The sequence below is a fragment of the Poecilia mexicana genome, unplaced genomic scaffold (genome assembly GCF_051168715.1).
Source record: "Poecilia mexicana isolate PSO_F unplaced genomic scaffold, ASM5116871v1 scaffold_12, whole genome shotgun sequence".
Lineage (NCBI taxonomy): Eukaryota > Metazoa > Chordata > Actinopteri > Cyprinodontiformes > Poeciliidae > Poecilia > Poecilia mexicana.
Window position 1 is genome coordinate 12461014 of NW_028263381.1, and position 24520 is coordinate 12485533.

General features: G+C 39.6%; 3 protein-coding genes across 3 annotated transcripts; 2 read left to right on the forward strand and 1 right to left on the reverse strand.

The window, feature by feature from the left end:
• Window positions 1-243: 243 nt before the first annotated feature.
• Window positions 244-3182, forward strand: tmem141 (transmembrane protein 141). The gene is made up of 5 exons (XM_014986387.2): window positions 244-425; window positions 596-662; window positions 1509-1592; window positions 1688-1804; window positions 1947-3182. The coding sequence occupies exons 1-5, from the start codon at window positions 372-374 to the stop codon at window positions 2006-2008; spliced, it is 384 nt and encodes a 127-aa protein (XP_014841873.2). The 5' UTR covers window positions 244-371; the 3' UTR covers window positions 2009-3182.
• Window positions 3183-6900: 3718 nt separating this feature from the next.
• Window positions 6901-9290, reverse strand: LOC106917425 (microfibril-associated glycoprotein 4-like). Its single transcript, XM_088011344.1, has 6 exons — window positions 9285-9290; window positions 8964-9125; window positions 8100-8138; window positions 7862-7958; window positions 7604-7771; window positions 6901-7327 (listed from the first exon to the last, which is right to left on the reverse strand). Exons 1-6 carry the CDS (start codon window positions 9288-9290, stop codon window positions 7074-7076), a joined length of 726 nt encoding a protein of 241 aa, XP_087867470.1. The 3' UTR covers window positions 6901-7073.
• Window positions 9291-10498: 1208 nt separating this feature from the next.
• On the forward strand, window positions 10499-23462 carry sapcd2 (suppressor APC domain containing 2). The gene is made up of 6 exons (XM_014986385.2): window positions 10499-11472; window positions 15266-15399; window positions 19143-19289; window positions 19930-20031; window positions 21248-21367; window positions 21450-23462. The coding sequence occupies exons 1-6, from the start codon at window positions 10704-10706 to the stop codon at window positions 21576-21578; spliced, it is 1401 nt and encodes a 466-aa protein (XP_014841871.2). The 5' UTR covers window positions 10499-10703; the 3' UTR covers window positions 21579-23462.
• Window positions 23463-24520: the final 1058 nt, after the last annotated feature.

Here is a 24520-nt window from a genome sequence, read left to right on the forward strand (position 1 = left end):
ACAGTTTTTCACATTTGATCCTTTGAAACAATATAGCATATGAAGAAATAACGATTTGCACATAAATAAATAAATGTAATTATTCTCTTTTTCGTTTCTTAATCCTTCAGCATAATAATGGAACTATTACCATAATTTAACGAACATTTATTTCGGTCCGTCCTGCGCTTCACTGTGGAGAAACGATGTGTTGTAGCACTTTCCGGCCCTTAAGTGTCGCTGTTGTTTTACACACGCCGCTCTTTTTCTTCTCTTGTTCTTCAACGCGGAAGTTTCATAACAGTGTAGACAGGGGAGTTACGTGTTGACATAAATTGTGTTTGAATTTAATCCTTAAAGCTGAAGCCTGTAATTTTAACCTACTTGTCAACATGGTGAACCTCGGTGTGACAAAGGTGGACGACGCGATAGCAGCAAAACACCCCGTGAGAATTACTGTTGTTTGTTTCTGTCTGAAGTTGCTGATCTCTGGAGGACATTTGACTTTATCATGAATATAAAATTATTTTGGATTTTTAAAAACGTTTTATTTAATATATAACTGAGTAACATAAAGTAAAATCAGATATTCTGTCTTGTTTTGTTTGTCTTTTAGGGGTTGCAAAGCTACGCTGCGTGTCAGTCTCACGCCTTTATGAAGGGGACTGGAACCTTTGCACTAGGTAATGTTTTAATTATAATATGTTCCTTAAAATTACATAAAAAATAATAGCAATTCAGCAGCGTCTTACGTACAATAAAATCACGTTTTTAACTTTTTTGTTTCCTGTATTATTAAATGGATTACAGCTGTTTTTTGCCAATCTAATACCCGTGTGAAAGTAAACTTGAGTTCAAACCATTTGTAACCACAGGACGGAGCTGTAATATTCGACTATCTGATACAAACTCTGGAAAAATATTTAGTCACCTCTTGGTTGCTTTTTTTCCCCCCCAGTAAAGCAAATGAATGCGATACGATGCTGTTTCAATTTTCAGATGAAACATTTTGGGTTATTTTTAGAGCTTAAAATGAGAAGTATATGATCACTTTGTTTGTTTATGCCGCTCTAAACTATCGTTTGAATGTGCATATATCTGCAAGTACAAATGACAGTTTCTTCTGATAAGTGTGGAAAAAGATTTATTATGGAAAAATATGTTCCTTTCTTGTAACTTTGTTGCTTAAAACGTATCAGCGTATCTGTCTGTCATGTGTTCATCTTTTATTTCCTTTCCTTATCACCTATAGTTTCCTTAGATTTTATATTTAAAGCTTGCCCACTGTATGAATAGCCCAAATAAATCCACAATGAACTCCTCTGTCTATATGTTAGAAATCAGCTACTTTACCCCTAAAATTACTTCTAACATTTTGTTGTTTTTATGCAATATTCTAAAAACCGTTCAATGAACAACAGAGCAAAAGCAATGTATTTAAATTTCAAATACCTTTGCATTTCCAGTATTTAAGTTTCATTCCCTTCTTTGCTTGTCTGACTGAGACGCCTTCTGTGATGCTGTTACAGGTGTCGCAGGGTTTTTTGCCATCCAGAAGGCTCTGCAGGTGAGACTCCCCTACCCCCTACAGTGGAATCTGCTCATATCAATAGGTGATAAGTTAAACTTCTTAGATACTTGTGTTGGATAGACTGTAAAGATATTTGCTCCAATTTCTGACTGCCTTATTTGAAACCTCCTCTCTCAGTGGCGTCATCGTTTTGTAGTTATGCAGTAACTCGCTGGGAAACGCAGAAATGCTCAGACCTTTGGCTGCTGCTGGAGACGGGTAAAGTCCCAGACAGATCACCGCCACCACCGACAGGTAGGACTGATGGAAATCGCCGTTGATATTGTTTAAATGTGGATGAAAACATATTTTTAAAGAACTTAGTTCTTCAGTTCCTATGGATTAAGTCTGCAGAGATGGATTTTTATACATACATTTCTTTGTGTCGCTCTTCCAGTATCTCATCCGGAGGATTCAAAAGCTGCTCAGAAGACAAAATATGGAGATGAGATGGAATAAACATGGTCTTTCACTTATGATGCCTGTTCGCATAATATATATATATATATATATATATATATATATATATATATATATATATATATATATATATATATATACTGTCGAGAAAAGTCGAGCTCAGCCCACTTCCCCATGCTGGAGATTTTAGTTTAATAATAACAATGAATAAAGTTATCTTTAAAACTGATTACACAGGTGACATCAAGACCCAACAGTAGAGTCAGATGGTAATAAAATTAATCTTGTTGTGTGTGTTGCTATAGTGTCCTGCAAACTTTGCTTTAATTCTACTTTTTTCTATTTAATCATAAAAAAATCATAGACAGAAAGAGAGTCATGGAACAGGGAGAAAGAGGAACCGAAAGGGGAGCAGAGGTGACCAAGACATTAGGTCATTAGAACAGACATCATGTCTCCAAGATGGTGATGGATATGAGATCATCTGTCCAAGCAGTCAGTACGGAGGAAACAGGTGCAGAATTCAGACAGGGAACTGAAAGTGCAGCTCAGGAGAAATAAAGTTCATCTGTAGTCTGAGGCTAACCAAAGAACAGTTGACGTCAAGTAAAAACGTCCATGAGGAAAGAAAGTGTGTGGCTGCTGATAAGAATAAAAAGACACCAGACAGGAGGATCGGGGTTCTTTGTTCCGCGGCGTTCGAGTCGAGCACACATGGAGATGCAGAATCAACGGAGGGCTGCGTGATGACACCCCGGGACGACTGCTCGCTGCACCAGAAAGGGACAAGATCCGTTTACCCACAACCCGGGACTCTGATTCGACTGCGGCCCCAAACTCAACCCAAAAGATTACAACGATGCTGCAGTGGACATGGGGAATAGACAAAGATCTTTTGTGGATAAAGAACTGAGTTCAGAGAGGATTCTCACCAGTTCAACTTTGGATTTATTCTGAAAGGATTCTGCCAAGACAAAGACAGGACTCCATCCATGGACATTAAAGTTTTCTGCTGCCAAGATCGTCTCTGCATCTGGGTTCGAGTATTACTGCCTCCCCCCAAAGCCTCTATTTAGATTAAGACACAGCGTAGGGTTAGAAGTAGGAGTAATTTCTGATGATTCTTAAAAGTTTTAATTTCTTATATTTTTTATTAAAATGCTGTATGTCCTTTTCCCTTGCTAAAGCTTGCTAATAAAATACTAAAGTCTAATTTGAAGTTGTGGACAGTTAAATTAATTGAGTCATCTAGATTTAATTTCTCTGATCGTTGTACAATCAATGTTTATGGTCCTAGTAACTTATGGTGGCTTCGTACGTTCTTTAGTTCAGATAAATAATGTCCCTGGGACTTATTCCTAGTCGCTAAAATTATCCAAGTCGGTTACCAAGTGCACGTTAATAATTAGGAGATGAGCTACCGTGAACAGGTGTGGTTCATGAGTTCGGACATCGGCGGGGCTACTCTGATGTCTGGGTTATGAACTGAAGCGGGGCATAACGTCTGGATGAAGGTAGTTAGAACTTGGACGAATCATCTCCGCTCCCAGCTTAAATAAAAGTTCTCTAAATTCTTATCTGCGGTAATACCCGAGAATTGGAGTCTTTTCGGACCCGTGAGACGGAGAGCTGGTCAGTAGTCAGTCTGCTAGAGTGGGGAGGTGTTAAGGGCGTGGCTGAATACTGAAAATTAACAATACACACATACAAACACACATTTTATATTTATTTTAAGTGTTTTTCATGTTACTTACTCATGTGCCTGAAGAAAGCAATTGTATTGTTTGGGTTCAGACTCCATGGGGTTTTTAAATTTCATAACAGCGTTAAAGTAGATTGAAATGAACTACATTCGCTAAATTGCAGGTCAGGGATTTATTTGGGTCTTTAGCAGAAATCTGATGTTAAGCTTCTTGATCTGGTATTATTGTGTGGACATGATGGTTTGTCATGCAACAGAATTAGACCAGCCACCAGCCACTGGTTGTTTCTGTGTGCGTGTTATGGGACGTATCAAGCTGTTTGTTGGTACCCTTATTTGCTCTGGGGATTTAAACCAGCTAATGATTGGCTTTTGCTTCTAAGGACATGAACGTTGGTAAACGCTGAAATCCAACAATTGAAAACGCCTTGCTGCTGTCTCTTGTGTCCACTAGAAATCTATTGACCTGCCATCAATCCACAAGAGATCAAATAAACTCATGTCTCAAAGAAACGACTTTATTTGTGTTCAGCTGTTCAGCTCTTCTATAAATACTTATAGAAGAGTATTTGTTTTATTCATTTTTGTTATTTATACTGTTATCACAATAAACTCAAAGACTGAAAAAATAAATTCTCTATTTACTTGATGCACAACACAACTAGTTAATGATTCAGTCACTTTAGGGCCTTCACAGTTTGAAAAATAAATGAAACTACAGTATACGAATCAATAAAAGTATTCTAACGCTGAAGACACACCATAAGGTTTGCAGACACAAGTAAACCGTTTATCAATATGACTCTTTAGAGAAGAGAGACAGTTTTGTCAGAAATCATAGCAGTCAACCTGCAAAAACTTAACATGGTGAGTCATCCTGTCCATTTTGACAAGTACGCCCACGCTTGTATGTTTTTAATCGGAAAAATGGAGGAAAAAGTGAGTAATTCACTGATGAAGGTGGAGTTAAACCAGCCTGAATTTGTAACAGAATCATTTGCATAGTTTTCAATGTGTAGCTTTTATAAAAAGATTCCATAAAACTGGCGTATGTCCAGACGGGATACTTTCAAAGCACCATGCTAAATGCCAGGTTTAGAGTTTGGCAACAAAGGGGATAAAGACCTGAAGTTTGAACAATGTGTGCATGAATCAATGCATGTCACCCTCTTTAACACATACCAAATCAATATAGACTAAACACTAATTAAAAACACAGGTTAAGGATGAACATTAACAACTTATTGTAACATCTTTCAAACAGAAAAGAAATTCAAATTAAAAACAAAAATGGCAGATATTTTTGTCTCATTTCTGCAATCTATAAACGAGTGGTGCAGAAGATTCCAGCAGGGAGGATAATTTATTTATATTTAATATTTTTACGTTATTTTTGAAGAATTATTTTTGTGGTGGCAATTCTGTTTTGAGACTGAAATGTTTTGAGTTTGCGTCTCTGTTTCTCTGGGCTGTTGCTGGAGTTGCAAGCTTGAGTTGACTTGGTTAAAATCTTTCACTGGGCCCCAAATGTATGGGTTTTTATTTAGATTTTTAGTGATTATGTAGTACATGAATATTCCTGTGATGCCCAAAAACGTTAGAACATCAAGCCTTATTCAACTGCCCTAGAAATGTCCCAAAATTGGCTCACATCACAGGAGAATGCCAGCCACAGGCCAAGCCACCATAAGGAACAACATAAAGTGCTGACCAGTGAAGCAGAAATAAAGAAAAACAAACAAATTTTCTGCATACAGAGCGATTCTGAAAATCAATCTATTTTAAGAAGACTACAGCATTGATTTGTTATTCCCTTTTTCTCCTCCCCACATCTTATTCAAGCTTGAATCATCTCCCCCACCCTGTTCCTCACCCACTCAATGCAATTCAAAAATCTGATTCAGCTCCTCTTGAATACTTTTAAGCCTCTTCTTTGTATTTCTGCATCCCAACACAGGCTCCGTGAACTGAATAAGCCTTGTCATGTATGCACTGATACTGCCATATATGCAGACATTCACCCTGTTCAGCAGGGCGGATGTTAAGCTATTGGCTGGTTTTGCTTTAAAAAACAAAATGTAAAGATACATGTCCAGTCCACTACACCACTGGTAGAGAGAGAAAACGAACCAAAATCCGGTCTGACAGGACAGCTAACGGAAAGGTTTGCGTTATGCAATAGTCCTTTGTGACAATGTGATGGCGTGTTTAGGATTAATCACCAGTGGAGTCTTTGCAGCTGACGACAGGAGGGGAGTTTGTGCCTAGGCAGGTCAGAGTTACTGTGCAGAAAGCCAGTTCCTTCATCTGGTTCATAATAGCTGTGTATCAGCTGCCTACAGGGGATCTGGAGACTTTAAGTGTAAATCTTTGCGGTCAATGAGCATCCACAAAGTGGGCAGCACGGCTCACTACTCAGGGCGAGATTTCTCTGGGGGCAGCACTAGAGCTCAGACAGAAATGAGTTAAGTCGTTTGACCCCCCAACATATTTATTGCAACTCCAGTCAAAAGTGAGTGGATGCCACTCCCTCTCCACCCTGTGCTGTGCTGTGCAGATGCCCAATTAGTGATTAGAATGTAATTTTAAAAAAAGAAGAAAGGAGGTGAAGTAAGGAGCAGTTCCACCTCTGGAAACTTTGCTCAGTTGCATGACTCTTTTCTAAATAAAACAGTTTTTTGTATTTGGATGTATTGATAAAATAGCAATACACAAATTGGATACAGGTTGAGATTAGTTTGTTTTGTTTTGACTATTGACTAACAGCATGCTGGGATGGAACCCTACCACTTCAATATGAACCTCAAAGTTACTACACAGATTTATAACCTTGAAATAGTTGACAGATTTACCTAAAGTAAGGCGAAAAGGTCAATTTTAAGATGGAAAATAAAAAAGTAACATTGTTCCAATAATAATATTTTTTGCTGTTTTTAATTGTAACTTTAATAGCTATAATTGCTCTTGGTGTGAAGTTTTTGGGTGTGAAAACAGAAAGTTCCTATGCAGTAAATGACATCCTCTTTTACCAGAGGATGATGTTGAGATGCCACACTAGACACTTCCAATCCAAATTACTGTGTCATAAAAAGGTCGTTTAGGTGTTTTCCTGAGGGACTTTTATTCTCATGTGGAAATACAAATACGACGTCTGACGAAGCTTCAAAATGTTTGAAAACTGATTTCAGGTTTGTTTTTTGTTTTTTTGCTCTAAATCCAGACACAAATCATCAGTTTGTTTCTTGTTTATTTTCAGAACGCAGCAGAGAAAAGAGAAATAATTTGAAAAAAACAGTCACAATCAACATCTGGATTCAATTCCAGCAGGCGATCTTCTGATTGAGTTTGATCACAGGAACCATCAACCTGTGATATTCTAGAGGACGTTTGTCCTGTGCAGCTTTACTGAACAGGACGCATCATGAAGCTGATGGCCTTCAGTGAGTAGTTATGGCCCTTCCATGTGGACCACTCCACTCCCACAGAATTGATGGTATCGTCAGCCCCCCAGCGATAAACCCCGTTTGGGTTTGTGCGTTGACAGTTGTTATACCAGAACCCCCCCAGGAATAATTTGGCACAGTTTAATGAATAATTGTCCAGGTCTATGTCGAAGGTGGAGAACTTCTGTCTGTTGTGATAACTCAGGGAGTCTCCTGAGCAAGAAAAAATCAGAGGTCAGAGGTTAAACGCAACATTATGAAATAGTTCAGTTTTGTATTTGTGTTTCTTTCTTAGGCTTGTTGAAACCGAGCTAAGTGACCAGGACCAAACTTTCAGTCAGGTTTCAGAGCTCGACATAATCACCATTTGTCCCTTTATTCATTTTAACAATAAGAGTTCCTCCAACATTATGCTAAACATTGCTTTAATAAAGTCAGAGGAATTAGTTTTGTTTGTCCTAAAGTAGCATTGCTCCCCCTGGTACTCACCTGCCCCTCCATCAATGAATCCAGACACATAGAGAGGGTACCCCAAAGACTCCGGACCAACACTGAACCAGCGGTAACGAGCATAAACCGTATGTCCTTCAAAATCCTCCACGATGACCAGCAGCTCAAACCTTTTCTTTTGACTTAAGTGGAAAAGATTCTCCAGACCTGGAAACAGAAACACAGAGTCTTTCAGGAGCTTCTTTGAGCTTGTTGGTTCTCTCTGAACTTCACGATAGTTTTAGCTTCATGTCTTACCGAGCCAGTGCTCTCCAGCCGCATTCCCAAAGCCCAACTTGTAATAAGCCCACGGCCTGTAGAAATTCACAGAGCCATCCATCCTCCTCTGGAACACCTGTGGGGAGTTGGAGGTGTTTAACCAGCCAAAACAGCAAGAATCAGGAGTTTAACTGAGATTGACTGTTGGTGACAAAGCAGCCAGGTGCAGAGCCATCAGTCTGAGTATGAGGTGAAGGTGATGGGTTCAAATACTCACAGTCCACCGTCCTCCCAAAGAGCTCATGTCACAGAAAACCTGCAAAAAAAGGAGGAAGTGATGTTCGATTCACGCTGTTCGATCCACTAGTGATTCCATCAGACAAAAATCAGTTTAAACCTGCAGTCAGTATCGTGCAACTGGAATTATTTTTATTTATTTTACAGCAACATCATTAGAGATTTTCCATAGTTCATAAAACAAAGCAATGTGTGTCAAACGAGATATGTTTTTGAGGTCTGATTCAACACAAGCAATCTTAAGAAGGGCTAACAGAACAAATCAAGAACACAAAGATCTGGATTTTTACATAAAGATGAAATATGCAATTGTTGTAAATGTTTTATTTTGATTATTTTCATTATTCGTTAAGGCTGCAGTTATTTTTACAGAATAGAATCAATACACCTTTCATCCATATTCATATTCTGCAGAAAATGTGCTCAGACTTTCTGTAAAATAGTCTTATTTCCCTTTATTGTCTTATTTCCTCCTTCAGCTAATTATGAGGTTTTCTTTTGCTTTTCCATGACAGTGATCAGCCAACAGATATTTGGAGAAATCCTATTTCACTCCAAGAAAATGATATTTCAGATAATAAAGTTCCTGAAATGAAAAGGTTAAGAAGAAGAAATTACTTTATAACAGGCATAAAGCTTTTTTGTTTTTAAAGGATCTCATCTTAAAGTTGCGAAATTTGACAAAATCTCCAAATGCAATAAGAAAATGCTCCCTTTTCTCTTTCTCCACATGTGGAACACATCTTCCTCAGTCATAAACTTTCTCATTTTTCTGGTGAGAAAAAAAAAGAATAAATTAAATATGTTAATAGATTTCAGGGAATAATGATGGATGCAAGTGCACCTGGATACCAGACAGGGGTCCGATGGGATAGATGGTGTAAACTCCGCTGGGTCGCACTGTGTCCTGCTTATAGATGTCGCTGCAGTCGTGAGGAAAGAGAGAAGCTGCACGGCTGCTCAGCAGAGGAACCAGGAGGAGCAGGAGAGTGGACAGCAGCTGTAAAAGCAGAGGAGATTACATCTCAGTTTCACCATTTTTACTGAATATTTGTTTCAGAGAGCCAGAAAATAAAGCAGGAGAATGTTTTAGAGAAACATATTGAAGCTGTGAAGATCCAAAGCTCCAGCTTAACTTTAAGAGTTTAAAGAGTCCTAAACTTACATCCATGGTGAGGGTTGTGCTGCAGGGATGTAAACCGGGATGGAGCTGCTCTGAGTTCTTCTGCATGGATCTGATCACAACCTGATGCTTTATAGCAACACGCTGAGCAGCTGCAGCTTCACCTCGATAACACTTTTGACTGCATAGGTAGAATTTGTCCCTGAGAAAACTGTTTATTGTGAGTGCAATTTAACCACATTCATACAAACTATTTGTACTGAAAGGTCCTTTGTGGTGGATAAGAAATACCTGCTGATATATTATCTTATCAGAGATAAAGACACGCTGAGAGCAGGGAAGTTAAAGCTGTATATCAGTAGAATTTATGCTGACTAATAACTGCTGAGCAACTAAATTCTCTATATTCAATTGTTGATTGGTTAGCTAGCAGGTAAGCTAAAAGGAAAATATGTTTCTCTGCAGAAATTGAGAGCAGCTGTGTTTTACAGTGTGAAATGCTGCAGCTGATGTTTCTGTAGCAAAGATGTTTGATTATTGTGTCACTCATCGGCCACCACATTTAAACCATATTTAAGGATCAGTTGTGCTCAAATGTTTTGACGTCTCACCAAATTTAAATAATTGCAAATTAGTTTGCAAGATCTAATCATGTCTCTGTTCATATCCTATATGCGATTCATAAAATGTACCCATCATAAGGTTGAGGGGTGAGATACAGGAGAGACCATAAGATTTTAAAGGTCATTTTATGTTGATGAGAAAATGATCACATTTTAGACCCAGCGAGTGTGGTTTTTCTGAGTTTTAAAAGCAGATTTTGTCAGACAGAATGAGCAGAAATTCCTGTTCTGTTTTTGGATAAATATCGTCCTTAATTGCTTTAGCAAAGCAGCCCCAAACTAATGTTTTTCTTCATCCTTCAATTACAACCAATGTAAAAGATACTATTATTATTACAAGTTAGTAAAATAAAACTTCAGAGGTATTGAAAAACGCTAACGTAAATTACTTTTTCCTGTATGATCAGCGTGTGGAGGAGTTTTTTAATTACAGGGAGGGGTAACATAACATTCAATCTTTATGAATAACGTCTCTTCTGAATTTAATAACAAAAGCACAACTCAAACTTAATCCTATTGCAGATCGCAACCAATCAGCTTTGAGCTCGCGCACGCCGCGGCCAATGGCTGATCAGAGGACGCTCGCGCAGAGTAGTTTGAAGGGCGGTCCGGGTAGAGAAAGGAAAGTATGGATCAGAGGATCGGAGTACTGACGCTGAGTTTCGATCAGGGGCGTTTTACTGAACTCCTCAAGTTATCGAGTCTATTTTTAGGTTAAACAACTTAAAAAAGACACTGTTTGTATTTTTGTAACATATCCTTCAAAGCGGGGTAGCTCGTATTAGTTAGTTTATTTCTTCTGAATGATTATCCTGTGCAAGTTATCAATATTTTATTCATGGCTTTGATAGCCAGTGACCTCAACGGAACGGCTGCGATTTATGGAAGAGTTGGGTCAAGAAAAGACGTGATTCAAGTCCCATTGAACGGCTTTAAAGCGAACAAAATGCAACCCAAGGAGACAGAGTATACCACAGATGGGTTACCAAAAGCTTTCCTGCACAGTTTGAGGACTCTGTTTGACATCTTGGACGACGACAGAAGGGGGTATGTCCACATCTCGGAGATAGAGAGCCGATGGCAGGGCGCAGACACCAGGGAGTTGCCCGGCGGAGTGCTCAGCTGCCTCAGGAGGGTCACTCCTCCGCATGGCTGCCTCACCTTTGAGCGGTTCGTGGCCGGGCTGCGGTACTCCATGCTGAACCCGGAGAACAGCCCCCACTTCAAGGCCCAGGTTGCTGTGCACCCGCAGCAGGGTCCGAGGCATCCCCAGAAACCCGCACCCCCGTCCACATGCAGCGTCGGACTTCGGGTGGAGAACAAAGTCCGTCCGCTGGGCAACGTGACAAACACCCAGCCGCACCGGGCGTCCTCCCTGCAGAGCCGGGCCCGTCCCGAGGAAGGGACGGGGTTCCCCGCATGTGGACAAGCGCGGTACGGCTCGGGCTTCCAGAGGTCCGGGCGGAGTGTGGAGCGGATCCCCGTCGCTCCGGAGGATTTGTGCTACCACGCCGACCGGGGCCATGTTAGCAAAGCAACACAGCCGCAGCAGAGCAGAATCAGGAACATTGAGTCGCTTGCGCTGGAGTCTCCGCAGCTCCAACCATGTAAGTGGCTGCAAATCAACTTTGTGCAATGGGATAAACTCTTGGAGCTTTGTGAAGTTCAGGGATGGTTCTAAGCTCAAACTATAACCATCTGTGTAAGACTAGTGAAAGATCATTTAAATAATAATCACAATTCACACTATCCACTTTTGCATCTTTTTAAATTTGCTAAATTCTAAGATAATTTTGCATAACTGCTCTGTCCTTCCATGGCAAAAAGAAGTTAAATAAATACCTTGTGCTTAAGACATGAAATGTTAAGAAAATAGTTATAAACATAAAGTAGCAATAAATAATTTATCCTATCATTAACTAATATCCCAATTTTGCACACCCAATTAGCCATTTCTAAACTGAAATAATTGCATATCAGCTGGTGTTATATGATGTTTAAAATGGCAACAATGAGCTGAATTCATAAAGACTCAGTAAGAGAGACCTGTTGGTTTTCACAACCCAACTCTAGAGTTACAATATAAACTGGGCCTGGACAGAGGCCTCTGCTCCAATCACGAGTCCCTGATTAAACAACTGTTGTTGTTAACCACAGGCAGGGTCAGAGGTCATGTCAAGAGCTGCAGTGAGTTCATAGTTTTCCTTTAGGATTGTGCAGCCTGACCATCACCCAGTTTTGCCCCTGTGCAATAAATGTAGGCCAAAGAACCTAAGAAATTTCCACATCTCTTCCTTAGTCCTTATCGTATTCTGCGCTTGCATCTCCTTCACAAAAAACCGTCTTCTTCTCTGGCTCTGACATGCACACACTAACTCACTCAGCTAGTGTCTGTCAGAGTTAGTCTCATCTGTACGCACGCAGACCTGTCCAGAGCTGTATTATTAGATAGTCTCTCGCTATTGCTGTCCAACCCTCAGGGCTTTTACTGCTTGAACCACTTTTTACTCAGGACATTCAGAGAGATGGATAGATATGTAGATATGGTGAGATTGTAACTCCCAAACTGTTAACTCAGTTAAAATAGTCATACAAAATATTACAATGAGAGAATCATCTTACTCGCTGCTTGAGTTTAAATTGTTACCAACAAGAAACACAGCTTTTAAATCCCAACATTTCGTTCCAAGAGATGTGCATTTGCAATGCAAAGCATCTTCAGATGGACATTATTCTGATCAGTCTTTTCCTTATAAACTGTGACCTTCAATTTTGACCTGTTTTGATTTTTTTTTTCTTTCTTCTAAGCGCTAGGACAGGTAAACAAGCAGGTTCCATGAAAGATGAAGTGGTTCAAATGCAAAAGAAATGAAGGAATTACAATAGAAGGTTATGCTGATGAATGCAATAAAGTATGTTTTTCCCAAACTTCACTCCATTTTTACTCATCTAAAAAAAAGAATGAAACAGTTAATCAGATTAATTGTGATGAATCAATTATGAAAATAATCATCAACTAATAATCATCAACAGACTCAAAAAAGGTGATTTGCTAAAAGAACAACACAGAGCAGCAATTAAGCAATCATTTAATCTGCACAGAAATTAAAAATACATTTTGAATCTAAGAAAAAAAAAAAGTGTGTAAATATTCTTCTCAGAATTTCTCAAAGGGCATAGTTTTAATCCTCACCTGTTTCAGATTCTCTAAAAATAAATAAATTAATTACTATTTGTGTTACAGTTATTAATTGGTTAATCCAAAAAATAGTCTGCTCTACACTGCACTGATGTTAAATCGAGTAGAAAGAGCTGAGCTTTTCACATGTTGGTCAGGGTTTCCCCCAGAAACCTTGCTAAGCCCGGTGCTCCGGGCTCTACAGCAGCCATCCAGCCATCCATTGAGTTAAAAAATGTTTAAAGTTGACAGGAAATTTGAAAATATCGTTTGATAGTTATGCATTTTTGGAAGACTGAAAGATTAATACCTAAACCCCAACTATAAAGTCTTTAAAAAAAGGCAATCATTAACACCCCCTCCCCCCCAAAAAAAAACACACAAAAAAACCAACTAATTAATTAACAATGCTAAGCCTGGTGGGGGCACAAGTAAAGCCTGGTGGCCCGCCAGGCTTATAGTACACTGAGGGAAACCCTGTTGGTATTTTTTAGCTGCAGATCCACCTTTTGCTACAAATGATCAAGTACACACTAAATGAATGCTGTTATTGCATTTTAGACAATGAAATGTCCTTATTTAAGATTTAATTATTTGTTTATTTTCATCTTTTAATATTGCACAGAAAAAAGATGAAGTGGTTAAATGAAAAATCTTCATTTATCAGAATAATAAAATACTAGAAGAATGATTGTATAATTACATTTTAAATCTCTTTTTCACACAGCTCAGTTTTTATCTGATGTCTCCATATCACTTCTGAATGGAGTCAGTTCCCACTTTGGCCAGACATGAACACTTTCTCGTTTAGGTGAGATGTTCTTGCTTTGATTTAGCCGTCTGAGATGACATTAAGGGAAATGCTCAGACTGTTGGCAGCTGTTAACAACATGGCCTCCCTGAGCATGTCCTGACCTGAACCGGAGGCTTTTTATTGCCCCTCATCAATGTCCTAGCTCTCTCAATTTAGCTGGATTTGAAATATTAGCAAAGTGTTGCATGTAAGTCCCTTGACAGGCGTTGCATATTGCTGCTTGTTCAAATACGTATGGCTAAAATACAGGCTGAACGTCATAGACACCGATGATTGTGATATAATCTCTCATGTGTGGCCAAAGCCTGGTGGTTTAGTCCAGATTACAGCAAACAGAGCAGAGCGCAGTGATTTGCTGCTGCAGTGAAATCCTCCCCAAATTCCTAACATTCACCTCCCCTTCTATCATGCTTTGGTGCAAGGAAAGCAGTGCTCCTCATCGAAATTTCTGAATCTGATAGCAATAAAAAACCTTAACAGATACAGCAGAACAACAACTGGACAGATTGGAAAACTTATTGTGCTTCATTGAGGAAGAAGAAGGTTTTGTTAGTGGCTTTGTTTGGATCAGTCCTGAATGGAGAGTCATGTTTTAAAGAACATTTAATCAATATAATAAAGTATCAAAATGTGCCAGAATTGTATTTTGGAAACTCGTTGAAGGAGTGGGTATCTATGAAGAAATGAAACGAAGGGACGAGAAAATCAGATATTGTATTTTCTTCACTGAGCTTATCTTAATGACGCAATCAGACCAGGCTGAAGGAGATACTGAACTCTTTTAATGCATCACTGAACGCATGATGTAATCAAAGCCTCCATGCTGTTGACAGCAGCCTAATTCAGAGGTTAGAGCTCCCTCCTGTGGCATATAAAAAAACAAAACAAATTTAGACAAAACAAATTTCTGCACAATTTAGTGCTTCTGTTTGCTTGGAGCTGCATGATATTGGGAAATCATGTGTTTGTTGTGATGTTTTTTTCAAAAGATTGTGATGGGAATTCACATTTTGCTGACACCCCCATCATTCCCTGGGATCTTTAGTGTCTTGGTCACTGTCATGAGTGTGAGGTGTGGACATCTGCTAACTAACATGACGAAACTCCTAACAGCTACAAACTATTCCTGGTGTAAGAATATAACAATTTTTTCTATCATATTTTTGTTACTACAGTAACGTTACAGATTTTTTATGCTTTTGTTTATCTATTTACAAGGTTGTTCCATCTCAGGTGGCACTCTGTCTTCTAAAAATGCTTAGATTTAATAAAACGTTGACGACCAAAACATAATTAAAACATTTTGAAAATAAAGGATCGGACAGGTTTTCTTTTTGTCGTTGCTGTATTTAGATTCTTCCAGGTGGCGATGTGGTGCTGATAATTGTTTTCATCTCACTGTGTTTAGGCGTTACAAAATCAGGTCTGCCAAGATCGCAGAGTGAATCGGCTACGGGATTATCTGGCGGTTCCAGGCGACACGGGCGGAGTCGAGAAGAGCACAGGAGGCACACCATTTCCAACGGAGTGGATTATGGAATGGTTGGTGTTCGATCACACACCCTCATTTGAACAAACCTCTGCTTAAGTCATTGTTTCGACATCTGTTGATAGCGGGCGACAAACTCGGCTGCAGACTCGTTTACATTTAGGTTTCGGTCATCATTAAGATTTCCACTCTGCGTTCACCAATAGTGTTTCGAACTGACAGACGTTAACATCTCCTTACTGTAAAACCACATTCTAAAAACTTGTTAAGTTTCTGAAGTTTTTTAAAAACAGAATTGTAAAATTTTATGCCTTAAATTCAGCATAAGTTGGATAATTTAATTAGAAAAATTTTCAAACGGCATCACTGCACATACAAGTAATTATTTTTATAATTTTTATTAAATTATAAAATAGACAAATACCCATTTAGTTTAAACTAATTCTTATCAAAATTGCTTTTTGTCTCAAATTCGTTTTAGCTGCTGTGTTTTGCTTTAAATGATAACCAATTAAATATAATTGTCTCTCAAGAAATGTTTTAGTTGGAAACAGATTTTTTTGTTCAATTCTACAATTGACAGTGTAGGAACAAATATATGGTCTGCGTGTGTTATGATTAATGTATTTCTGCTTGTTGTGGAACCTGAAAAGAGTCCCGTATTTCTGGGTTAACGATATTCATCTTAATAATGACTCAGTCTAAATTAATGATATCCAGAGAATTGTCTGAGGTTTTCAGTGTGAAGCTTCGTCTTTGAGGTCTGTGTTTGAAACGAACAATCCAACAATATTTTATTTATATAAATAAGACATGAAAACGTTTAGGAAAGGACGTCCCAGTGTGGCTTTTAGCACTTCCTATTGGTCCGTGGATTCTCCTCCCTTCCCTCTCACCCCTCCCTCGACCAACCAGCTGAGCTGAGGCCTCCTCTCTTTTTTCACCCCCCCCCCACTCGTCACACACACTTCATCATTTCTCACTCTTTCCTGCTCACCTCCTCTTTCTCTCTCTTTCTTTCTGTGTTTGTGTTGCCGTCTCTGTCTCTTCTCCCCTTGGCACCTTGTGTCTAGATAGAGGCAGACTGATCGACCCCCCTGTCCCCCTCAATTCTTTTTCTTCTTCTTCTTCTTCCTCCGCCCCTGCCCCCCTTCCCACCTCCCTCTCTTCCCTCCATCCCTCCCACCCAGGCCGTCTTGGCCCCTCGCTGCCCTGATGGTAGTGAGCCGGGTCGGGCCAGGGGGCCTGGTAGAAGTAGAGGACTCGCTCGGCCCACCCGGCCCAGCCTGGACGGCTGTGTGGGCCGCCTACACAACCGTCTTCATCCCCCTCAGCAACAGCCTTTACAGCAACAAGGCTCTGCAGTTTTTCCTCTGGGTGAGTAGGCCGGGGCTGGTTGAAGAAGACTGATAAGGTTATTTTGAGGTGGTTTCATGAAGCTGCGGTCCTGAGGCTGTGCTGTGACGGCAGATGAAGTAACTGGTTGGGATCACCGTGGAATTGTTAGATGTTGCTGTTTGTTGGACAGGATGTTTAAAATGAATCTTCTCTTGTTACTCTGGAGACTCAAGGACATGTTTACTGGTTGATGTGGAGCTCACATTAGATCTGAAACAGTCAACATTTCAGTACGTTTATTTTAAATTACTTATTCACTAAAATAATACATATTTTTTAAATAATTGTAGACTTTTTTGATGAGTTTTGTGTCGCGACTTGGCTGCAGCCCCTGAGCCCGTTTTGTTCTCTGTACAGTTCAGCTGTACAGCTGCTGGTTTCTCTTTGGAGTCTAAGCCAAACAGCTTATGCGGAGGGGTGCCGTGTTATTCTACGTGCTTTGTTGTGTGTGTCTGTGTTTGCTCAATCACTCGGATAACAGCACGGACACCTACAGGTTTTTGAAAACCTTTCATCCCTTCTTCTTTTTGAGTTTTCCTGCTTGTGGCCCAACGCTGATCCATGCTTCTCCCCCCAGCCCCATTTTAGTCTTCCTCTATAAACACTTTCTTCGGGCTTCTTGGCAAAGAGCTAAAACACGTTGCACGGTTTTATTTTGACCCAGTGTCAGGCCATTTTAGCGATTGTTAGTGGACGGTAGAACGTTGACACATCAGGTGGCTGAAAACCAGCAGTGAGGCCTGGACTGAGGCAGCGTGGTCCATAGACAGCCCGGTCAGCACAACTCAATGCAGCCTCGCTGTGCCGCAAACACACACGAACACACGCATTTTCCCCTCACACACATCTCTCTCTCTTGGTCTCTTTATCAAGCACGCACTGGGGTGGCCATAGTTGAAGTGGATCCACTGTTTCCCCCCTATTCTTGGGTTGCTGTGGGGTTGCCATGACGGCGGACTCAATTTCCCCTCTAAACATTGTCTGGGATGGGAGAGAATTCGGCACAATTGGTGTGGCGCCATTGTTCTGTCCAGCACAAAAGAGCGGGCTGCAGATGCCCGGGTGAAAACACGGGAGTTTGTATGCTATGCAAACTACCGAGAACTGTGATTAGATTTATTCTTGGCAACAGTTTGAAAATTGTCCTAATAAGTATTGCGTGGGAAACGCCAAACAGTTTACTCCTTTATTGAAACGGTCGCTTGATGAAATCCAGTTGAGAACAGACAAAAAAGTTCATTTTTTCCTCCCTGTCCCACATTAATTAACTTATTACTTGCTTGAAAGTAAAAAAAAAAAAAAAAAAAAAAAGTTTACATGAAGATTTTTCTAATCATAGCTGATGATGATCTCATGACTTAGTACATTTCTGACAGGTTAAATCGTAACTTATGAGTTAAATTTGAGGCTCGCCTATGGATTTGTGTTTTTGGCATATACCTAAAACAAACGGCTTACTTCTATGATAACATGGAAAATAATAATAATAACAAAAAAAGGAAATAGGCAGAATATCAGGACCTCCTCAAGCCTCGTTCATATTCAGGGACAATTTCCAGATGCCTGAAGACGACATGTTCATCTCTTCAAGCAATTCTGCTCAAGTTAAAACACATTAAGATACTTTTGTACGCTCACAGTGACACAAGGTGGGCTGGAAGGCCGCTCAGCGAGGAAGAAGCCATTAATTCAAAAGCAACAGATCACAGCTGTCAGACGCATTCATGGACATAGATTAATTTTTCTGAGACATAAAAAAATTGAAGTGCTAAGCCATATCTGACTGTTAAATGTTAAGGGGGGGGGGAAACAACAAAAAGAAACTTTCCCATTGTGAAGCTCTGAGGAGGCAGGATCATAATATGTGGGTCTTTTGCAGCTGTTGTGCTTAAAAATATAGATAGCACCATAAGGAAAAGCAATTATGTGGAATTATTGGAGAAACAAATTAAAACTTGAGCGAAATAAGTTAAAAGTTGTTTACGAATGGGTCTTTTATTAATGATCTTAAAGCATACCATGAAATGAGTTAGCTTAAGGAAAGGCAACATTTTATGGTGTATGTCACAAAGCTCTGATCTCAGTCCCGTTGGAAATGTGTGGACAGGACAGAAGATGTTCATGAGAGTCAGGCGACCTGCAAACCTGACTCAGTTACAGAAGTTCAGTCTGGAGGAACGAGCCCAAGTTTGATCCAATAAAAATAAATAGAAAAAACTTTGCTACGCAATGCATGTAAAACAGGAAAAGTTTTTTTCTGTGAGATTAGTTCATATGTCTGTTTATACGTTATATGTAAAATCTCAACTTTAAGCAAGAAGTTGCAGGTTTTAGTGTCCCTGTGGCTCTCTTTCACCGTCCCGCATCACTTCTTCGCTTTATGCTTCATCTCACACAGCTGAAGCAAATGAAGGAGTTGGAGCAGGAAAAGGATTCGCTGCTGTCAGGCCTGGAAGTGGTAGAGCGGGCCCGAGAGTGGTACCAAGGCCAGATCCACAATGTCACAGAGAGACAGCGGCAAGTCGGACAAAGCTCTCACTGCACGGTAGGTTCAAATGCAGCTGCAGACCAGGAAAAAATAGCCACAAAAATAACTTAATAAATAGTAGGCAAGCACTTCTAACATAAAATCCTTACACTCCCTTCCAGTGTTTCTGACAGTTCCTCCGAATGAAGCAGACCTGTCCATATTCTTTGTTTGTTTCATGCCATAACGTCATCAAGTGTTTATTGTCAAAAAGCTCAGCATTAATCCCATGTGACAGAAGTACACAGATACAGTCAAAACTCCAGCAATTTACAGGAAATACCACATATTTATTTATGTTTGTATTGGTAGGACTGGTATATTTTCTTTATAACTCCTAAATAGTATGTTAGGATTCTTGGTGACTCCATAATGTCGCTTTTTTTGCTGCGGCTCTTTAAAACTCTGAGTCCTTTGCAAAAGCCTTTTCGCAAAGTTAAGCATTGCAAATGTGCGAATAAATGTGAAAATAAGAATAATCCATTTTCTTAGGCTGCACACGAAGAAGTTAAAATATCAAGTTAGAAATGTTTGGTTTTAATAAAAGGAAAAAACTACTCCGACTGCAAGGAAGTGTTTTGCAGACCGGCGTTGTCTGTCCTGACTTTTTTGTTGTTTTCTTCACCTTTTTTCCATCAAACTCTTTGATTTGTTCCAGGAGTTCTTCACAGATGCCAGTCCGAGTCGAATGAATGTCCTCATTCCCAAACTGCAAGAAGTCAATCGCTGCCTTAACGACCTGCTTTCCTGCAGTGGGATGGTAAGTGTCAAATGCTTCAAATACAGGGTAAAATTTAATCTAATCGTGTGTAAGACTCAAAATTTTTGTGTGGGTTACAATATTTGTCTTTCCTACTAACAATTCTGGTCTAGTTTCTTCACTGAAAGTGGAATATTAAATCTTGTTCTTTCTGTATTTTAGTAAATTCGCATAGCAGAAACTTGTAACAGTGTATTATCTATTGAGATGTTTAAAACGTTTTAGTCTAGATCCAGTTTAGATCCAAACCAACGTCTGCTTTCTGTGAATAAGGCTAAAGATGTTCCTCATCTCAGAAGGAATTGGAGTCTCTCTTCATGATTGTTTCCACGTGGTTGGAAATTGGCTGGATTTTTCAGGAGAACACCATGTGAAACACTTACCTCCTGTTCTATTGATTACAAATCCACAAAGAATCCTTGAAATATTGTCTAGAAATTCAATAAGTTACTAAGAATTTGTAGATTTGCCACTAAAAAGTTCCCAAAAAGTAGAACCCCTTTCAGATTCTACTCTGAAATACAAGACAGGAAACACTGTTGAAGCTTAAATATTAAAGCCGAGTTTAAGTTCAGCTGTTTTCAGCTTCACATTTTCATATGTGAAGCCGAGAAACTTGGAAATAAAAAACCCCAAAGGAATTTAGTCGAACATGCTGCTGATAGTCGACAACGAATATAAAACACTAAACTCAATGCTTTAACTCAAAACTAAAAATATTTAAGAAGAAATTATTAATTGTAAAGTTTTCAGCTCCTATATGTGAAAAACTAATAATAACATAGAGACCAATATGACAAAAAATTGTGGCAGGATTCATACGAAGTCTGTAATTTGTCTGATTTTGTTCAATTTCTTTTTGTTCAGTCACCAGGATCTATATTGTTGTTACATAGCATCAGTGGACGGAAGCAGCTGAAAGTCTCCCTTTTCTACACGTAATCAGACAGTGTTTTACTTATACGGGTTTCCCTGCACTACTGTGACGACCACACCTGTGGTCTCTTGATTGACCTTGACCCTCCGCCCTGGGTTTCATATTCCTTGGACAAAAAGTGCTTTCAATGGAGAAAATCAAACTCTTCTCTTAGGTCTAAATAGGATATTTTGTGATATTTTTTGTGTGCCATAAACATATTCCAGATGATTGGTCTTTTTTGTGAAGAAATCAGTGTTTTCTGTATAAACCAAAGCTGCTACCTATTCCGTCTCCCAGCCGACGTTTCCCAGCGGCGGTGCTCAGACAGCAGTGCTCTCGGCGAACTCCCAGCCCCCGGCCCCGGCTCCTCCTCAAGCCATTCAGAGACTAAAGGACCAGAACAGACTTCTCACTCAGGTTCGACACAATCCCACAAATCTTCCCCTGAAGTCCCTCCTCACCGTCCGACTGACGGTCTCTATTCCTTCTGCTCTTTCAGGAGGTGACGGAGAAGAGCGAGCGCATCACGCAGCTCGAGCAGGAGAAGTCGGCTCTGATAAAGCAGCTTTTTGAGGCTCGAGCTCGCGGCGCACATGACTCCAGCACCCTGGATTCCACCTTTATCTGATTAGCTTCCAAATCATCATCAGAGACGATTCGTTGTGCGGCCCAGCCAAGCATATCCGTGCTGGTCTGAGGGAGAGCTGAGAGATTTCTGTTTACCCGGCTGAACATTAATGGCCGTTTTTAGATACGGTGCACAAAAAGAAAAGCGAGACCGGTCAACTACAAATCAAACCAAACGCTACCTGGATTGTGAACACTCCTGACCTGTGTGAGCTGAGAACAAATTCCTCTTACACTGACAAACAAGAGGACTCGTCAAAGCAGGCAGGTCTCATGATCACAATCACTCCATTTCTTCGAAGATCCCCATCTGGAAGATTAACACTCCTCCTCCTCCTCCTTAAGGACTTTCTTTCATTTCTGCTGCTCGGCTGCACAAGGAACAAAACACAAACTTCACTGGGAGCAAAGCTAAAATGACACAGAAGGCTGTTTGGACAGTGGGGATGATTTGAGGGGGGATTTTGTTGGAATAACACGCCATACTCCAGCTAATGCTATCACTCAGTTGCTGTGACCTATCAGTCGTTTTTTTTAGTTTCATTCTTATATATATATAATCGATATAAGAGAGGAATGTTCCTTCACTTTTAGTATTTCCTTCCTTTTGATATCAAATTATATTTCTTTCTGGTTTTTGAAGTGTTTTTACAAACGCAAAGATAAATCAGTAAAAAATCTCTCTCTATATATATATTATATTAGGATGTTACATATTCAGACTTGTTTTGTATTTTGAGTCTTTTTCACACATGAACTCAGTTCAGAGGAACATCTTAGAAACGTATTGAATGCTTGTGGCTCCCACAAAAATGGGTTTATAACCAGGAAGGCTTCTAAATAACTTCCTAAAGGAGCAAAGAGGAAGTTGACAGTTTCTAATACTTTCCTGAAATTACTGATGGACAGTAACAGAAATATAATAAGTATACAAAGTAGGACATTTCAGTAGCATGTCATGAAGTTGTATTAAGAAATCGATCAGTCTCATAATTACTTAATCAGCCTGAAGAGTAAACACATGATGTAACAATCTAGGTAGGACATAAACTCATGGACTTGTATCTGCATGGTTTGCTCAGATTATATGTCCTTCACTACAAGCACAAGTTAATTAGCTGGAAATTTCCTCCTCTGGGGCCTCGTGAGCTCATTAATATTTTATTGCCACTCCGCTTGAAGGGCGGCTCTGAGATGTTCCGCACTTGCTTTCCTGAAAAGGACAACTTAAACTTTCAGAGCTGCGACGCATGTGTGAAAATGACTCAAGGTCAACTTGCAAGCCCTTGAGAGGTGTAACACAAGGAGATGAGGAGAAACCTGGAAGTTTGCATGTGAAAGAAAGCTATGAGAATAAGTTCGATAGATGGTAAATATGTTGCAACAAGATTCTGACGTTATACCAGAAGCAAAAAGAGCTAAAAAAAAAGAAAACCAAAACTGCCATCTGCATGTTGCTACAGTGGATTATTTTTTCTTTCTTTTTTTTTTTTTAATTGCTTGGATCTTGTTTTGAACTCAAAAATATTTTCCACTGAGAGATTTAACTTTGAAATGTAGAGATTAAATGTTAGCACGGATATGAAAACCTGCATTGTCTTTGTACGAGTTTCCTTTTCCCAGATTCTTCCTGGATATGGACGCTTTTAGACGTTTGAAAGCATGAAGCCATCCTCAAGTTTACAGAAGAATTTAGTTGGTGGGTGGTGGTACGGCCGAGATAGTTTCTAATGGTACTGCTGGGATGTCTGCGCAGGTCTGTTTCCCACTTGTTTAGGGTTTTTGCTGTTCACCCGATGGTATGTGGAGCCCCTTTTCTTTCCTCTGAGGGTACCATACTCCATAAGAGCTGATTGAAATGAATAAAAGTGCTTCCTAGCAGCAACTTTGGTTGTGTTTCTTTCTGCATCCGCAATTTAATGTCTGCAGTTTGCTGCTTTTTATACAGTAATGCACAGAAGTCTCAAAGAAAAGATGTATAAAAACAAGAGGATTGACTAACAATCCTAGCCTCAATCCTCCTTTACCATTGTGTTTTAAGGATATCTCCTTAATTGTAAGCCAAAATGAAATTATTTTAATTTACGGAATGCAAAATACTATTTTTAAATTTGATGTATTCATATATATATATATATATATATATATATATATATGGCTGTGCTGCTGCAGCATCTGGAGTGCGTTCTCCCACTTCTGCAGAATTTACCAAACCAGTGGAAATTTTCTGGGAAGGAGAGGCTCCTTCTGTTAAACGCAACACCTCTGCAAACAAGCAGAGGCGAAGGGCGCACAGAGGTAAACAAATCGCAGTCCAACTCCAGCAATAAACCAGTTCAAACAGCCTGAAACCACCTCAGAAGTTAATCGCCATAAATGCAGCACAACTGGCAGGAGAATAAAGAAAGAGAGAGAAAAATGGGTTTAATGTTGTTTCACTTAATGAACTTTAGAGAGTGACTGCTGCACCCAGTTGTCTTTTAAATTTAGGACAAGGTTAGAGGTTACAGGAGGTTATGTGGTGATTCTCGATGAGCGCTGTAAAACATGCCTGCTTCTTTTACCATGTCTTAAGTGTTCCCTTGGAAACTACAGCCACACATTTCGATGCATTTTATTGTTATTTTATGGAGAATGGCAACATACAAGAAAAACAATGGATTGTTATTATTATTTTATTTTTTTACAAATATTAGTCTGAATGGTGTGGCATGTGTTTGAATTGGGCTCCCCACTGATTCAACACCATTTGCTGCATTTACAGCTGCATCTCTTTAAGTGTGACGCTCTTAGCTTTTGCACAGTTAGTCAATTAAGTTCTGGACGCTCAAACCTACCAAGTGTGAGTGTTTCCCTGTTTCGCAAGTTGCAAAACAGGAACAAACTGCTTTGCAACTTGTTTCTTCCTTATTTCATCTCCTCCCTGATCTGTCTGTGTTCCTT

Bases quoted from the DNA above. Each gene is read 5' to 3' on its own strand.
- LOC106917425 (XM_088011344.1), bottom strand. The intron at 8,139-8,963 runs GTGCACTTGCAT...CTTTTTTTGCAG, and splicing joins GACCCCTGTCTGGTATCCAG to GTTTTCTGTGACATGAGCTC. The intron at 7,772-7,861 runs GTAAGACATGAA...TTCTGTTTCCAG, and splicing joins GGCTGGAGAGCACTGGCTCG to GTCTGGAGAATCTTTTCCAC.
- sapcd2 (XM_014986385.2), top strand. From the start codon at position 10,704: ATGGCTTTGATAGCCAGTGACCTCAACGGAACGGCTGCGATTTATGGA. The intron at 11,473-15,265 runs GTAAGTGGCTGC...CACTGTGTTTAG, and splicing joins GTCTCCGCAGCTCCAACCAT to GCGTTACAAAATCAGGTCTG. The intron at 15,400-19,142 runs GTTGGTGTTCGA...CATCTCACACAG, and splicing joins ACGGAGTGGATTATGGAATG to CTGAAGCAAATGAAGGAGTT.
- tmem141 (XM_014986387.2), top strand. From the start codon at position 372: ATGGTGAACCTCGGTGTGACAAAGGTGGACGACGCGATAGCAGCAAAA. The intron at 1,593-1,687 runs GTGATAAGTTAA...CTCCTCTCTCAG, and splicing joins GAATCTGCTCATATCAATAG to TGGCGTCATCGTTTTGTAGT. The intron at 1,805-1,946 runs GTAGGACTGATG...TCGCTCTTCCAG, and splicing joins ATCACCGCCACCACCGACAG to TATCTCATCCGGAGGATTCA.